This window comes from Sinocyclocheilus grahami, unplaced genomic scaffold (genome assembly GCF_001515645.1).
Source record: "Sinocyclocheilus grahami isolate Dianchi unplaced genomic scaffold, SAMN03320097.WGS_v1.1 scaffold666.1, whole genome shotgun sequence".
Classification (NCBI taxonomy): Eukaryota; Metazoa; Chordata; class Actinopteri; order Cypriniformes; family Cyprinidae; genus Sinocyclocheilus; species Sinocyclocheilus grahami.
The window spans coordinates 417,634-436,261 of record NW_015505845.1 but is presented as its reverse complement, the minus strand read 5'-3'; the positions used below and the strand labels follow the sequence as shown (position 1 = coordinate 436,261).

Sequence of the window (18,628 nt, the reverse complement as noted above, 5' to 3'; positions counted from 1 at the left end):
TTTGATATCATATTGCCTTCAATTTGCAAATTAAATGTCCTGCTGAAAAAGAAAAATCACAGGCCAAAAACCTTACCCTTATCAGCATAAATGCTTAAATTATTTCAAATAATATTTAATTGACTTTTTTGTATGTAATATTGATGAAAGCACACATAGTATTGTTATGCTTTTAAATTGCACATTTATTTGTTGTTATATTAAATCTATGTTTGATTATTTCTTAAGCCCGGCTCACACTGTGCGATTTTGGCCACGATTTGGTCGTCTGAGACAAATTTAGAAAATCCTAAAAGATGCTAGGTTAAAATCTGTAGTCTTTGATCGCTGGTTTGACATGTTCACCGACGGCCGATTAATGGCCGTTGCGATTACATTTTACCTCCGACGAAATTCTGGCAGGACTTAAAGGGATAGTTCACCCAAAAAATGAAAATGTTGTCATTAATTATGATAGTTCACCCAAAAAATTAAAATTCTGTCATTAATTATTCACCCTCGTGTCGCTCCAAACCCGCAAGACCTTCGTTCATCTTCGGAACACAAATTAAGATATTTTTGATTTGTTCAGATCAAAGCGTAAACAACATAGAAAACGTATCCACGTGACGCAGCTGACACAGAACAGCATACGCTGTTTACATTCAGTGGATACTCTCTAAAATGGCGCCAGGGGGACGCGGAGGAGACGAATTGTTGAATAAAGTCGTTTTCTTTCGTGCACAAAAATATTCTCGTAGCTTCGTAATATTACGGTTGAACCCCTGATGTCACATGGACTACTTTACCGATCTCCTTGCTACGTTTCTGAGCCTTGATCGTGGTAGTTACCTTGCTGTCTATGCAGGGTCAGACACTCTCAGATTCCATCCAAAATATCTTAATTTGTGTTCCGAAGATGAACGAAGATCTTACGGGTTTGGAGCGACACGAGGGCGAGTAATTAATGACAGAATTTTAATTTTTGTGTGAACTATCCTTTTAAAAATCGCACAGTGTGAGCCCGCTGAAATCACGTGACTTTGGCAGTTGATACACGCTTGTTCGAAACAAACAATTCTCAAAGGTTTCGAAGCTTCGCGAAGCAGGACTTTGAAAACAGCCATCACTAGAAAATAGCTTCGTTGCTTTTAGCGACGCTACTACCCTTTATTGTTTGTTCAATAAGTGGCCGAAGGCCCGAAGCTTATTTTCCGATTATGACACGCTGATCGTATCCACTTTTTCTTGTTAAATTCTATGCGTCTGGCTTCCGGTCTCATCTGCGTCCACTCCGTCCAGCTCATTTTAGCTGAACAAAACAGTTCGTTTTGCTGCTTGATATTGAAAGTTTGTGTGTCTTGTCATATTATTTTAATGTATTATCTTAATTATGAACACACTGGTTTGTAGTGCAAACAGTTTTACCTTTTACTGCACGTTATTTAGCTATGCAATGAACCGGAAGTCTCACCCATAGGCTTACTCCCGCGTTGAGGACAAAGGTGGAAATGATCCCTTATGCAGTTGATCTCCAGAGCGGCAGATGGCAGCAGAGAGTCGACCTAGTGATCACTGACTTCAGAGCAGAGACGGAGAGAGACACAAACACAAACACAACGACTGAGAGGACTCAAACCGCGGCAGCGCTGATATCTGTGCGTCTGCACAGCTTAAAGGTAAGCGATGCTCTGTCAGCCTCACGAGCTTCACCTCAGACTCACAAGTAATCAAAATTTAACCTTTCCAAACCCAAGCTCATTGAAAGTATATTTTCCTAATGCATGCCGGTAGTTTGACAGCGTGTAACGTTACAGTTGAATAAAGTTGCTACAGTCAGCTGAACATATAATAGACTGGGCTGAACCAGACAAGTTGTTTATTATATATATATATAGAGAGAGAGAGAGAAAGAGAGAAAGAGAGAGAAAATTATATTATATATTAAAATAAAAAATTATGACAGCTTCACAAACAAAAGTGGGAAAGCCTACTACAGCTCTGTCAATCACTGGGCCTGTACATAGTGCACGGTCGCATTTTGGTTGTAATACCTTTAATTCTTTCCTTGGTAACAGTACTGTAGATTATTTCATCACAGACATTGATCAAGTGCATCTCAGAGCATTCACAGTCAGTCCTCAAACACCTCTGTCAGACCACTGTAAGATTACACCATCTAAAACCAGCTCAAAACTATCAAATATGCAGACAGCCCTCTCAGTTACTAAAGCTGCATCAATCCTACAAATGGACAAAAACAGCAAAGAGTAAACTATCAAAGTGCAATAGAAAGTCAAACTATCAAATCACTATTGGACAAATTTATAATTAACACATCCACAAAATAAAGTAGGCATAAATCTGGCACTAGAGGACATTACAGGATATATTTCACCAATCAGCATCCATGTGCAATTTGAAAAAAATCATCAAAAAGAAAACCAAAGAACACCAATGAAAAGTGGTTTGACGGTGAGTGTAAAAGAATTAGAACGACAGTACGAAATCTTTCAAATAAAATACACAGAGATCCTGACAACCAAGAACGCCGTCTTCAATATCACGAAGCTCTTAAAGTGTACAAGCAAACTCTAAAAGCAAAAGAGGAAGAGCATACAGAACAATTATTTCAAACAATGGAGGAATCAATAAATACCAATAACTTTTGGAGCAATTGGAACACTCTCTATAGACCACAAAAGGAAGAACTGGCCGTTCAGAATGAGAGCATATGGAGGACACGCTTTGAAAATCTGTACAAAACAACTGAAACAAATCCTGCTCGGAATGAAATAAAAACCTAATTAAAGACCATCAGAATCCCCTGGATTTCCCAGTCACAGTGAATGAGCTAACAGACAGACTACATGCACTAAAACCCAACAAAGCATGCGGCATCGGCGGGATATTAAACGAAATGATCAAACACACAAATGATCAATTCAAAACTGCAATAACTAAATTATTCAACATTGTTTTGAGTGTAGGATATTTTCCAGACACCTGGAATAAAGATCTAATTACACCCATCTTTAAACAAGGAGACAAGTTTGAGCCAAGCAATTACAGAGGCATATGTGTCAATAGCAACCTGGGGAAAATATTCTGTTCGATTATTAACACAAGATTACTAAACTAAACAAATTGGATTCCTGCCCAAACACAGAACATCGGACCACATTTATACCCTCCACACGATCATTGATAAACATGTACACCAAAACTAAACCAAAATCTTTGCTTGCTTTATCGACTTTGAAAAAGCTTTTGATTCAATCTGGCATGAAGGACTCTTTCTAAAGCTACTGGAAAATGGGATTGGAGGGAAAACTTTTGATTTAATCAGCACCATGTATAAAAACAATACATGTGCTGTAAAAATAGGGAATAATCGAACAGGATTTTTCTCTCAACAACGAGGAGTTAGACGAGGCTGCCCATTGAGCCCCACTCTGTTTAACATTTATATAAATGAATTAGCCAAAGAATTAAACAATTCGACTGCCCCCGGCCCGACCCTAACTGAATCAGAAATCAAATGTCTCCTCTATGCAGATGATTTAGTCATTCTGTCAAAAACAAAAGAGGGACTACAACAGCTCCTCGACATCATAAGGCGCGTTTCCATTACACTTCAAATTGCGCAAATTGAAACTGCGAATTGAAAATACGCCTAATGGAAACGCGTCAATTTTGATAAAACGGCCATATATCGCAAAAAAGTTTTTACGCTCGCATGAGGTGGTTTTTCAGGCAATGCGAAAAAGGAATAATTCGCAAAACTGCAATGGAAACGGCTTTTTCGCATTTACAGGTCACATGGCGTATGTAAAAAGTCATATGATCATTCTTCAATGTACTATAACCTCCAAGAAACACTTCATAAGTGGCCGTGCTCCAGTATAAGGGGCTTTCCCTACTATTAATACTTAAGACAATTTACCCCGCACACGTCTGCGGTGCAGTGTGGCTCTGATACGGTCACTGAAGCTGATTGCGGCCACTCAATGCTTGTGTTTATGTTTTTATACAGTCTGTGGTTTATTCCAGCCGCGCCACGCACGTTTCTGAAGCGGCCCCCTTTGCTGCTTCTGTAAAGATACACGCATAAGCCTCCTTTGAATAAATATAGCCCAAATCCCACCAAAATCCATTGCCATGACTTCTCGCGAGAGGCAAAAGGTTACGTTTAAGTCTCATAACATTGGTTAATGGAAACGCCGTCATTTCACAATACTCTTTTATCGACATTCAGAAAATATCGCCAAAGTTTTGCGCAAATCTGTAATGGAAACGCACCTATACAGACATTGTCAAACATGGGCTCTTAAAATCAATCTAGCAAAAACAAAATAATGATTTTTCAAAAGAGACCCAGGTGTAAGGAAAATAAACACACATTCAGAGCGGGAAACCAGGTCCTCCAACACACCCATGAATACAGCTATCTGGGACTAAAAATCGGCTCAACAGGGAACTTCAATCTGGCTGTGAATGAACTGAAAGCAAAGGCACTGGGAGTCTTCTACATGATCAAAAATACAATTCAATTTGAAATTCCAATTCAAACCTGGCTAAAAATCCTAAAACAATCATCGAACCAATCGCTCTTTATGGCAGTGAGATATGGGGACCCCTAAAAACCCAAGATTTCTCCAAATGGGAAAAAGAAGAAATTGAAATTATGCATACCCAAATTTGTAAAAGCATCTTAGAAGTTAACAGAGCAGCCCCAAACAACTTGTGCAGAGCTTAATTAGGACAATACCCATTATTAGTATTCAAAAGAGAGCTGTGAAACTCCACCAGCACCTGAGACGCAGTGACACAAGCTCTTACCAGACCGAAGCCCTGCAGTGGCAGGAGCAAAACCTGCAGAAGAGTGCCCTTTTACAGCTGGTGCTCAAACTACACCCAAACCAGCACAGCACAATCCGGCCCAACCACATCACACAGCTACAAAAACACAATTACATTGCTTACTGGAAAGATGCCACTAAATTACAAAAGAAGATGGAGCTGTATTTAGACCTGAAAAGGGACTACAAACCAGCAGAATACCTGAGCTGTGTAAAAGATCACAAATTAAGAAAGACACTAAGAAAATACAGACTGAGTGCTCACTGTCTGGCTATAGAGAGAGGACGACACAGACAGAGATGGAGCCGCGAGAACAGAGACTGTGTTCACTGTGCTCACAGAAAGAGCTGGAAACAGAGGAACATTTCTTACTGCACTGTGATTACTATCACAACATTAGAGCTGCATATTTCCCCAAATTCCTACAAATTAAACCACATTTTATGGCATTATCAAATACAGAAAAATTAAGTAACATTTTAGGGGAAGATTCCAAAATGATCCCAACAGCAGCACGATATGTATCAGTCTGTCACAAACTAAGACTGTCAGCCAGTGGACAAAACTGAAGCAAGAGCATTTCTTACATGTACTGTTGTGCAATTTATTTTTATTTATTTATTTATTTTTTAATTTCTTTTTAACAATGTCTTTAATATTTTTCTTGTTTGTGGGAAAAAAAAGAAAGAAAGTACACGTACTTATTTACTTAATTATTTTACATATCGTTGTTTTGTTTTGTTTATGTATTATATAATTGTTTATTCCTTATTCATGTAATGGACAATGCTTTGGCAATACTGTGCAAGTCATGCCAATAAAGCTCATTTGAATTTGAGGGAGAGAGAGAGAGAAATAGAGAGATTTCGAAAAAAAACTTTATTACAACAATATTAACACATTATCCAGACAATCAAGTCAATTTACAGGCAATTAAGCAAAAATTGGGCCAGAAACCTCACACAAAGCTCCACCATTACACCAGATCAAGTCAAAAGAAAGAAGATCATCCATAGCTTTAAAATAACGAAAATCAATGAGAATTCTAGATTTGACTGAATTAAAAAAAACTGCCAATAAACTATACCTCGTGTTTCGTTCAATTTTGTGTTTCCTAGTACCACAGAGAGCCATTTTAGCTTGACCTAATAACAAATTCAAAACTGACATTTAAATCGTTTTCTCTGAACATATTTAAACCCACAAATAAAAATCCTAATAGAAAAAGTCTCACCAAAACCCAAAAATAAATTCTGTAAAACGGTAAACAAAGGCTCAAGTCTAGAACATTGCATAAATGCGTGAAATACAGTTTCTCTCTGCAGACAGAAGGAGAGAGAGAGAGAGTGCTGGTTGCTTTACAGGTTGGTTATTTTAGGTAATGTATTCTGACTACTTTTGGATTACTTGTATACAGTGTTGGGAAGGTTACTTTGGAAATGTAATAGGTTACAGATTACATATATTACCCTACTTAAAATGTAATAAGTAGTGTAACTATTTCAATTAATTTATTAAAGTAATGCAACTGATTACATTTGATTACTTTTATACATTTCTATAATCACATTAACATTTAAAGCAGGCAGGGTTAACCTTACAGCAGTACTCAAGACTGATTACTGTCAGACTTTCAGAATCCTTCATCGCTTGAATTAAGATTATAGTAATTGCATTTTAAAGCACAGCCACCACAAAATCAGACTCTTCTTACTCTGAGATCGAGGTTAAATACAGATTTAAAATCATAACAAGAAATCGTTTAATAGCTATGATACTGTTTGGAAAAAAAACTGTTAATCTTAAAAAATAAAGCATATATACATAAAACGGGTATCGAATAAGCATGTGTCCTATTCTGTTTCCTAAACTCCTGAAACATGTGTCTCATATATATTTTAGAGCAGTCAGTGCATTTTGGGAAAGAAATCAATTAAATCTGTATGTGTGTGAAAAATTCAGATGTAACCCCCCTTTGTAATCGTTAACATTTTCAGAAGTAACTATAATGTCATTTCACTTTTGTTCTCAGTAACTGATTACAATTACATTTATTTTGGGTAACACTTTATTTTAAGGTGTCCTTGTTACACATGTTACATGTTCTTACTATTATAATAACAATACATTAATTACATGCAAGTAACCCTAAGCCAAACCCTAAACATATAGTAAGTACATGTAGTTAATTAATATTACTCGGCTCTTAAATGTATAATTACACTGTAACAAGGACACCTTAAAATGTAATTCTGTTACATGTAAGTAGTTACTCCCCAACACTGCTTGTATATATGCACTCACTGGTGTTCATCTGTCTGTAGTTGCTGGTATCAGGCTGGAGTTGGTTTGTGTTTCTCATGGGTGCATCTGTTTGCCGGCACGGCCACTCGCTCCTGTCCCGTCACAGCAGGCCTGGTCACAAGGGCTCTCTGATTGGTGGGGATGACTCTCTAGACGGTCTGGACAGACAGGAGGACATCGCCCAGTTCCCATATGTGGAGTTCACAGGCCGAGATAGCATCACCTGTCCTACCTGCCAGGGGTCCGGACGCATCCCATCAGGTGCGGATGTTAAAAAACACACATCTTACATTTGAGTGTAATGAAAGTAAGGATCTCGTGAAAGCATGTCCAGGTCACATTTCAACTTGAAAACCAGATGAAATAAGTTTTATGCACGAAGTCAATGATCCAAGTGTTATAATGACTTTTATTATAATCACTCAATATTAGGAAAAACTTTTACACCGTGACAGATTTTTTTTCCCCCAAAATTTTTTGTAATGCATCTGCACAATTTATTCTATTGTTATTATTATTAGTGATTATTATTAGTGCTGTCAAATGATTAATCGCAATTAATCGCATCCAAAATAAAGGTTTTTATTTACATAATATATGTGTGTACTCAATATATGTATTATGTGTTACAGCTCCCTGTAAGCAGTAATCAACTTAGCAGTAAATGAGAGAGACAAGAGTTAGTGATTGCTTTCACGGTCCTCTTTGTTGTCTTTTAATACACATACACATTTGTATTTCAAAGTCAGTAAGACACTTTGAATCACAAAAGTTATTAGTGTCTCAGGTATGTAGTTCAAGTAAATAATACACATACATTACTCAGGTGAATACATGAATAAACTTCTATATGACATAAGCATCTTAAAATTATTAATAAAATAAATAATCAGTTGAAACAAATTATTTGTACATTAAAGCATGCAAATTACAGTTTGATATAACATTTAATTAATTTAACTAACCTTAGCAGTAAATGAGAGAGACAAGAGTTAGTGGTTGCTTTCACAGTTCTCGGTAAATGTATTTGTAAATATTAATATATATATCTCACAGAAGTGAGTACACCCCTCACATTTTTGTAAATGTTTTATTATATCTTGACAACACTGAAGAAATGACACTTTGCTACAATGTAAAGTAGTGAGTGTACAGCTTGTATAACAGTGTAAATTTGCTGTCCCCTCAAAATAACTCAACACACAGCCATTAATGTCTAAACCGCTGGCCACAAAAGTGAGTACACCCCTAAGTGAAAATGTCCAAATTGGGCCCAAAGTGTCAATATTTTGTGTGGCCACCATTATTTTCCAGCACTGCCTTAACCCTCTTGGGCATGGAGTTCACCAGAGCTTCACAGGTTGCCACTGGAGTCCTCTTCCACTCCTCCATGACGACATCACGGAGCTGGTGGATGTTAGAGACCTTGAGATGCTCAATAGGGTTTAGGTCTGGAGACATGCTTGGCCAATCCATCACCTTTACCCTCAGCTTCTTTAGCAAGGCAGTGGTCATCTTGGAGGTGTGTTTGGGGTCGTTATCATGTTGGAATACTGCCCTCCGGCTCAGTCTCCGAAGGGAGGGGATCATGCTCTGCTTCAGTATGTCACCGTACATGTTGGCATTCATGGTTCATGTTGACAGCCATGCAGACCAATTTAATGCAGTGTGTGAGGTATGGTCTGAGCACTGACAGGCTGACCCCCCACCCCTTCAGCCTCTGCAGCAATGCTGGCAGCACTCATATGTCTATTTCCCAAACACAACCTCTGGATATGATGCTGAGCACGTGCACTCAACTTCTTTGGTCGACCATGGCGAGGCCTGTTCTGAGTGGAACCTGTCCTGTTAAACCGCTGTATGGTCTTGGCCACCGTGCTGCAGCTCAGTTTCAGGGTCTTGGCAATCTTCTTATAGCCTACGCCATCTTTATGTAGAGCAACAATTCTTTTTTTCAGATCCTCAGAGAGTTCTTTGCCATGAGGTGCCATGTTGAACTTCCAGTGACCAGTATGAGAGAGTGAGAGCGATAACACCAAATTTAACACGCCTGCTCCCCATTCACACCTGAGACCTTGTAGCACTAACGAGTCACATGGAGAGAAAATGGCTAATTAGGCCCAATTTGGACATTTTAACTTAGGGGTGTACTCACTTTTGTGGCCAGCGGTTTAGACATTAATGGCTGTGTGTTGAGTTATTTTGAGGGGACAGCAAATTTACACTGTTATACAAGCTGTACACTCACTACTTTACATTGTAGCAAAGTGTCATTTCTTCAGTGTTATCACATGAAAAGATATAATAAAATATTTACAAAAATGTGAGGGGTGTGTATATATATATATACTCTGTGTGTGTATTTATATATACATAATAAATATACACATACACATATTATGTAAACAAAAACTTTTATTTTGGATGCGATTAATCGTTTGACAGCACTAATTATTATATTTACGTTGTATTTCCCATTAATGTCAGTGGTAATTCTTGATGAATTCTCATTTCTGAAGAACTAGGTTCCTTGCTTTAGTGAAGGGATATCCAAATATTAAAGTCTTTACTTTTCTGAAACAATTTTACACAATGATCACCTCCATTATAAGGTGTTGTGTAAAAGCAACCAGTCACTAGATAATCTGTGCTATTGATTGAGGTCATGAGGTTGTGTAGATGACCACATGCACTTTGGTGTGATTCTACATGTTATCTGAACTTCTGATTGAATCAATTTATTTTTCTCTCTCTTGCAGGGCAGATGAATGAGTTAGTTGCTCTGATCCCCTACAGCGATCAAAGGTTACAGCCAAGGAGAACGTAAGTTATCACACACAGGTCATTTTCTATTGGAAACAGTCTTGATGTTCATTTTCGATGTTTGTAATCGGGATAGTTCACCTAAAAATGAAAATTGTCATCTGCACACCATCAAGTTGTTCCAAACCGGAATGTGAGTTTCTGTTGAAAACAAAAGAAGATATTTTCAAATCAAAGAGTTGACTTCCATAGTATGGAAACAAAATATTATGGAAGTCATTGGGGACCAGAAAGTGTTTGGTTACCCACATTATTCAAAATATTTTGTGTGTGTGTGTGTCTTCAGCAGAAGAAAGAAACTCATACAGGTTTGGAACAACTGGATGGTGAGCAAATGATGACTTTCTTTTTCATTTTCAAGTGAACTGTGAATTCTTCTCTTGGCAGGAAGTTATATGTGGTGCTGTCAGTGATTTTGTGTCTACTGGCGTCTTTTTTGGTGGCGTTCTTCCTGTTTCCACGTCCTGTGCTGGTTGTTGATGATGGCATTCGCTCTGTGACTGTGCATTTTGACCGTAACAACAGCAAAGTGATCATCAACATGACGGTGATTTCTGTTACATGTCTTTTTTTCGTTTTTATGATGGATTAATTAATAATTTAAAAAACTGGTTTAAATTGTCCGGAGGCCTTTCTTTTCAAGCCTTGTTGTTTGGAAATAACATGGAATTAAAACTGTCCCTGTTCATAAAATTATATTCATATGTAATAACTTATGTAATGAATCGTGTAATATGCTGGGGTAGAGTTCACAATGCAGCTTCAGTCTAGAATTGTTAAATTGGATATCAAAACATTTTATGTGCAAAAAAACTAAGCTCTGATATTATTGGTTTCCAGTTAGACAAATAATTTAAAGAAACACAAATTTTGGCTTTGAACTGTACTGAATGCTGGTTGTTTTTGCTTTTTGTTTTGTTTTGTTTTTGCTTTGCTTTTGTTTTTGTTTTTGTTTTGTTTTGCTTTGCTTTGCTTTGCTTTTGTTTTTGCTTTGCTTTTGTTTTTGTTTTTGCTTTGCTTTGCTTTGCTTTGTTTTGCTTTGCAACAGCTAGACAACATCATCCACATTCAACCTCTCAGCCAGAGACAGGTGTGATGAGTGATGAGCACAACATCTGTTTTCTACTGTTCAAAAGTTGATGCTCGGTCAGATTTTTGAAAGAACTCTCTTCTGCTCACCAAGGCTGCATTTATTTGATCAAAAATACAGTAAAAATAGTATGTTATCATATTATTATAACAAATTGAATAGAATTTAATATTTTTTTATGTGTATTTTGAATATATATTAAAATGGAATTTATTTCTGTGATCAAAACTGAATTTTCAGCAGCATTACTCCAGTCTTCAGTGTCACATGATCCTTCAGAAACTTATTCTAATATGCTGATTTGCTGCTCAAGAAACATTTATTATTATTATTATTATTAATATTGAAAACATTAATACAGTTTTTCAGGATTTTTTGAATAGAAGGTTTAAAGGAATAGTCCACGCAAAAAAAAAATTCTCAGCCTCATGCTATTCAAGATGAGTTTGTTTCTTCATCTGAACAGATTTGGAGAAATTTAACATCACTTGCTCAGCAATGGATGCTCTGCAGTGAATGGGTGCCGTCAGAAGGAGAGTCCAAACAGCTGATAAAAACACCACTATAATCCACAAGTAATCCACACCACTCTAGTCCATCAGTTAATATGTTCATGTGCTTTTCATTAACGAGATATTAACTGATGGACTGGAGTGGTGTGGATTATTGTGGTGTTTTTATCAGCTGTTTGGACGGCACCCATTCACTGCAGAGCATCCATTGCTGAGACAGTGACGGAATGCTACATTTCTCCAAATCTGTTTCTACGAAGAAACAAACTCATCTACATCTTGGATGGCCTGAGGGTGAGTAAATTTCAGCTTTACATTTCAAAAGGACCTCAGACTTTTGAACACTATAGACCAGGGGTGCCCAAACTCGGTCCTGGAGGGCCGATGTCCTGCAGAGTTTAGCTCCAACTTGCCTCAACACACCTGCCTTCAAGATTCTAGTATGTTGTCTAGTAAGAGCTTGATTAGTTGGTTCAGGTGTGTTTAATTGGGGTTGGAGCTAAACTCTTCAGGACACCGGCCCTCCAGGACAGAGTTTGGGCACCCCTGCTATAGACAATCCTTAAGTGGGAGAAATGACACAGACACCGAATGTTAAACGTTGGATAGTAGTTGTGCTGTTGCTTTTTAATGCAGGTCAACTTCACTGTCAGTATGGAGATTGGAGGAAGTCTCTCTTACGTTTAGTGAGTATCAAATCAGTTCTCTTTGGATGAACAAGCTGATCCTCATGAATCTGTGTATCTGATCTTCTGTTTTTGAAATATTTTCGCTGTTTTCTCAGTGCCTTCTGCACCATGGCAAGCATCAAGGTCCACAACATTGTGGTGTTTATGCAGTAAGTTTTTCATCACTACGTTTTCACATCCTCTTTTGTCTTCTGCTGTTGTTCTACATTTGAAAGTTGGAGGTGAAGTGAAGCATAAAGGTACAACTCCAGATTGCATGGATTTCTCCTGAAATAATTGTCGAGCAACACTAAATGTGGTCCTTAAGAACAGCTTTGCCGCCGAGAAACAACTTTTTTGAGTATGTAGAGTGTTATTCTAAGTTCTTCGTGAAATGGTCCTGACCACTTCTCTTACACACCCCAGGACCTCTGTGAAAACCTCCTACATGGTGCGGGCGGCACAGAACACACTGGAAGCTTACCGCTACATAGACTGTGGCGCCAACTCCACCATCCACCAGCCCTCAGGACTGGTTTGGTCTAAACCTCACTTCCCTCAGAATGGGAAACTGCTCAGGTGAAGCATCGGCCGGCGGACACTTATCATCATACGGTTTGATTCTCCACGGCAGCTCAGTTTCATCAATTTTGACTCCAGATTTTGTGCTGCACTGAAACTGAACCCATTGAACAGAGCAGCTGTGATGTAAGATATTGCTTGAATTGTTTTCTCAGCACAGATAATGATGGTGTGATAAAAAACAGAGCTCTCCGTTTAAAGTCTTTGCCATCTCAAGAGCTGTAATGTTAATCTATAGTCTAATAAGGGTGTTATATAATTTTGCAGTGATTTATAAAAAATTAGATTTAATGAATGGATTGTCAATGATGAGGTGCACTTTAAAATACTTTGTTTTGATGTATGAGCTGTTCTGTAAAATATTTGATACATTCTTGATTAAGTCTCATGCAAATGTCTCTAATTGTCTCTGCAATGCAAAGTCATTTCTCCGATCGATGGGTTTTGAAGTGACACATTCAGCAATATCAGTCAACTCAAATCCATCCATCAGTCACAAAGACGTAATTATCAGAACAAATGACATGCATAGACTAAAATCAGCATGCGTGTATGTTCTCATTGTTGTGAAGTGAAAAGTGTTCAGACTGCAGTGTGATACTGAGAATGAGGGAACTGTTACAAAACAGTGGTTAGCTTCTGTGATGCCATGAAAACTGAGATTGAGGACATTAGATGTACAATAGCAGGATGTTTTGTTCTCACTCAAACATTAGGGCTTTCACCAAGTTTTTAGACCAACGTATTAGACAGTCGACAACCATGAGAATCAAATGACTGGTTTAGACTCTGAAAAAAAAGGTACAAAAGCTATTCTTGGGTTGGTACCCTTTCAAAAGGTATTAATATAGGGATTAATATGTGCATGTTTGGTGCGAATATATAACTTTAAAGTACCAATATGCTTGTTTACATGTAAAAGAGGTGCAAAGGTGTACTTTTTGGAAAACAAATACCACCGCAGTGACAGCTTTTGTACCTTTTTTTTGTAGATGTTTAAGAAGGGCATTTGTTTCTAAGTGAAGTTGCACATTTGGATAATTTATTGCTATTTTTATATTTAATCTCCTTGAGATTTGATTGTGTTTTTCATTGTATGAACTGAGAAAAATAAGATGGTAATAAAAATGCAGAATGCAGTTTTTGTTGTGAGTTTGCAAAGAAAAATAAACTTTTTTTTTTTTTTTTGGTCAATACGTTTGTATTTTTGCATAGCCACCGTTTTCACAATTACCACATGCCATATTCGACATTTTGAATGTAAACCATCAGTTTCACTTCAGTAGGACAAATCTTTGCAAACTGCCTGACGTTTCTCTCTTTTTTTGGGGTTTTTTTTTTAGTGTAATTTAGTTGCATTAAAACCAAAGAACCATGACTGAAATGATGCAGCAACAAAAGCCCTGATGAAATCCATTTCACAAACCTGCAGCCACGCTGGAAACTCTCCAGAGACTCTTTGCACATGGATGGGGTTTAATAATTCATTCAGCACAGGCTATTCTATAGATATATCTTCTTTCTCATGCTCAAGTCAGTCGCATTATTGTCTCCAGTGCCCTGTATACCCTGCAGATTAATCTGCGCAGCATTTACATCTTGTTCTGGCATAGTTTTAGACCTAACAGCCAAACTATTGGTTGACACGTGTTAAGCTCAGATCCGACTGAAGTATTTAGCTCATCTGTTCTTAGCAGGCTTGTATCAGGAGGCAGTGCTGCTGGAATCACTCAAGGTATATTGTGATTTTTTTCCCCCCTCCATCTCTTGCTTTAACATGTCCGTTTGCTGTAATATTTGTTCTCATTTCCATCTATGATTTTGTTTTGCATGCAGAATGAGTGAAGCTGTGGTTAGCGGGGTGAGGAGGTTGAGCACCATTTCGGAGCAGGACGTGGATGCTGGAGCGGAGCCCGTGTCCCTCGTGTCCTCAGGGGACAGTGAGTGGGCAGGATCCAGTGCTTCGCTCTGCTCGCGTGGAAAACCCAGCATCCAGAGCAGCACCTTCACCTCCTTTGAGTCCTATCAGCCTGATGCTGCAGGTACATCTCCAAACATCTTCTCTGTTTGGATGTTAATGGTGTGTCCAGCATGTAGAAGTTGTCCTGGCTGCTAAAGACTCTGATCTGGGACAGTGTCCTTAAACTTAACTTTTAACTGCACTCTGCCTAATGCTGATTTATGTGTGTGTAAAACAACTGTGCTTGTGTTGGGTACCACTTAATGATAATTTGATAAATTCATAAAGAAAATAAATTGTTAAATCAATTAAAAACGGAAGACAAATAAGAATAGATAAAACAATTAATGTAACCATATTAATATTAATTAATTGTTAGTAATATTAAATAATATTTTAATAAAACATTGATACATAAGAAAAATTGATGATAAAGAAATAGATTAAATTAAAAAATGAATTTTTTTTTACAGTTTACAGGTGGACACCACATGTAATAGTTTTAAATTGTTATTCAATTATTATTTTTATTATTATTTAAATCATTATTCAATAATTAGCACAAATAGACCAGTTACATGTATGTATAAGTAATGGATAAAGTTTTATCTACACACCACTATTCAATAGTTAGGGTCAGTAAGATTTTCTTTCTTTCATTCATTCATTCAGAAGAAGAAGAAGAAGAAATGAATCATTGTATTCAGCAAGGATCCAAAGTGACAATAAAGACAACTGCATTTTTAAAAAAGATTATAAGAAAATAATAATAATGACTGCCGAAAATTCTGATTTGCATTGCAGAAATAAATTGTTTTAAAAATGAATAAAATAGTAAACAGTTATTTTAAATTGCAGTAATATTGTACTGTATTACTTTATTTACTGCATGTTGATCAAATAAATGCAGTATATTCAATTGTTTATTGTTTAAGTAAATCACTGACATTTCAGTGTTTAAAAAGAAGAGTGGTTTTATATATTCACTGAAAATAAATGTGATCTGTAACTCATGATATGGTTAACTTATGTTTTTACATTACTTATACTCATCAAAAGTCACAAGTTAAGGAATTTGAACCTTTTTATAAGTTATATGAGATTCAACTTAATTTTTCTTAAAGGGGTCATATGATGCTGCTAAAAAGAACAGTATTTTGTGTATTTGGTGTAATGAAATGTGTTTAAGCGGTTTAAGGTTCAAAAAACACATTATTTTCCACATACTGTACATTATTGTTTCTCCTCTATGCCCCGCCTTTCTGAAACACGTCGATTTTTACAAAGCTCATCGGTCTGAAAAGCGAGGTGTGCTGTGATTGGCCAACTATCCAGTGCGTTGTGATTGGTTGCATCGTGCCGCGTAAACATAAAACCATGTCTGCATTTGTGATCGGAGAAATGACAAACAACAAGTGCTACTCTACACTGCTCAAAACTCGCGTTTGAATCATCAGTGGCAAATCCTTTATATATAAAAAAAAACGTACTTACAGTCTGTGGAAAGAATATCTCTTTGGGTTTGAGACTTTAGTCTTTGCAACTTCAGGGATCTTATCTATGCACAAACAACTTGTAACACTCCAAAGAGAAAGGAAAACTTGAAATCGCATCATATGACCCCTTTAAGCAATATAATTTAGGAAATTACTTGCACAGTCAATTTGATTACTTAAAGCTGCAGTCCCTACCTTTTTTTGGCTGAAAATGATCCGAAATCAATATTTGAGCAAGTACATAATCAGCCAGTGTTCGAAACTATCGCCTTACTTTAGCCCGATTCACAACGGTAAGCTTATAATAATGCTTTCTAATTTGAGTGGTACAGGTAGGTATTCGTGGGAAATTCGAGCATGCTGCTGCGTCATTACGTCACGTCTGTAAACATAAAGAAGCTGTCCCGGCTACTAGGCTATCGCATGTGAGGATCCTGCAGGTGGCCGATCGTTTATAGCCTTTTCTCACAGCAGCTGGAATAATTAAATGTACCATTTTGATGGCGGATTGTAATCTAGAAAGGATTATGTGCTTATGAAACACATGTGAATGAAATTAAATTATATTCCAGTTTTAAATGTGCATCTGATTACAAATAGCCTGGGATTACACAAGAGTTGTATTTTAAAGAAAACCAGTTTAAATGGAGCAAAATTTGCTTTTTGGGTTAAAAGAATATCTTAATATGAAATTCTAATGGTATGACAATTAGAGATTAGACTACAGAAATTGAAATCTACTCGCTTATACACACTATATTCACATAGTCACGTAATGCCGATGTTGTTAACATTAACAATTTGAGAATAAAGTATAACAATAATACTAATTTGCACGGTTTGATGTGATATGAGCTAATTTAGATTGAATCGCCATTGGTAGAGTGATTTATTGTATGCTTTTTTTCCTCAGTTGGTCAGAACAAACGTGGCAGACTTGTTACTTACTTGTACAGATGACAATATCTGGTGAAAATGCTTATTTGAGTCATAAATTCCAAGACGTAGGCTAGAATCTGTCATTCTGAAGTACAGTGAATATCCACACCGGTGCGGTGACTGACTGCCACACACACATACTCCTCGAAACATTAGATTCATCCACGCTGGAGCCGTGCCGCCGCACAACCCACACAAGGAAGATAATTCCGCACACAGCTGCAATTGCAGGTTTTCAAACAGAGATGGCGACAAAGACGCAAAACTTACGGACTGCAGCTTTAAAATTTAAGGCAGCAACCTAGGTTTTTAGGTTGAAATAGGTGGAGTTTATTTTACAGTGTTATTATAAAGCCTATTATACATTGATCTGTTTTCAGTTTTTGTTTATCTTGCAGAAACTACTCAGCTAAAATTGCTTTTGATTGCTGGTCAAAGTCCTGTTAAAATAAAATCTGTTGTTTCAACACCCACTGAAGTATCGGTCACTCGCTCTTGTCTCGGACACACTTGTAAACATGTTAACTTTGATGTGCTTGCAACTCTCATGCAGAGTGAAGTGCACTTTTATGAGCACTTACACCAACAGATGCTAAAAGACTCCAGGAGTGACAGAGCACATAAAAGCCTTATGCAACATAGATGACCATAAACCTGTACTTTGAGAGATATATCATATAATATAATTCTCTCACTACTGTTTGGTCATCCTATATAGCAGAACTCTATTTGGGTCGCTCTGTTTCTCTAGCTGTTAGGCTAGTTCACTAGGGGAATGTATATGGTTACATGAATGGCTTCAGGTGACCACTTATTTCTCCCCGCTGTGCATTATGTGCTCCTTTTCTGCTCCAACAACCCTTAATATAATTACACACTAGGGATGTAACGGTATGAAAATTTCTTATCACGATTATAGTGAAAAAAATGATCACGGTTATCAGTATTATCACGGTATTGTTAAAATGTGCTGGAAATGTTCAAAAAGTACCGACACACAAATCATTTCACCAAGTTTTACATTTAAAATGAACAAACAAATAAAACAAGTTTTTGTTTGCATAACTAAAACAATAACATTGCCAATGATGTCCGGATTTTAAATGACAACATGACTGACAACAGTTTATCTAATAGCATGTTCAAATATCTCATGTAAATGTCAAATATCTCATGTAAATGTTCAAATATCTCATGTAAATGTCAAATATCTCATGTAAATGTTCAAATATCTCATGTAAATGTTCAAATATCTCATGTAAATGTTCAAATATCTCATGTAAATGTTCAAATATCTCATGTAAATGTTCAAATATCTCATGTAAATGTTCAAATATCTCATGTAAATGTTCAAATATCTCATGTAAATGTCAAATATCTCATGTAAATGTTCAAATATCTCATGTAAATGT

General features: G+C 36.9%; 1 protein-coding gene across 1 annotated transcript; it reads left to right on the top strand.

Moving 5' to 3' along the window:
• The first annotated feature begins 1,532 nt into the window (after positions 1-1,532).
• LOC107558924 (transmembrane protein 106C-like) lies at positions 1,533-13,746 on the top strand. The gene is made up of 8 exons (XM_016242626.1): positions 1,533-1,658; positions 7,167-7,407; positions 9,906-9,969; positions 10,357-10,559; positions 10,992-11,059; positions 12,208-12,257; positions 12,356-12,409; positions 12,666-13,746. Exons 2-8 carry the CDS (start codon positions 7,203-7,205, stop codon positions 12,820-12,822), a joined length of 801 nt encoding a protein of 266 aa, XP_016098112.1. The 5' UTR covers positions 1,533-1,658; positions 7,167-7,202; the 3' UTR covers positions 12,823-13,746.
• The last annotated feature ends 4,882 nt before the right edge of the window (positions 13,747-18,628 follow it).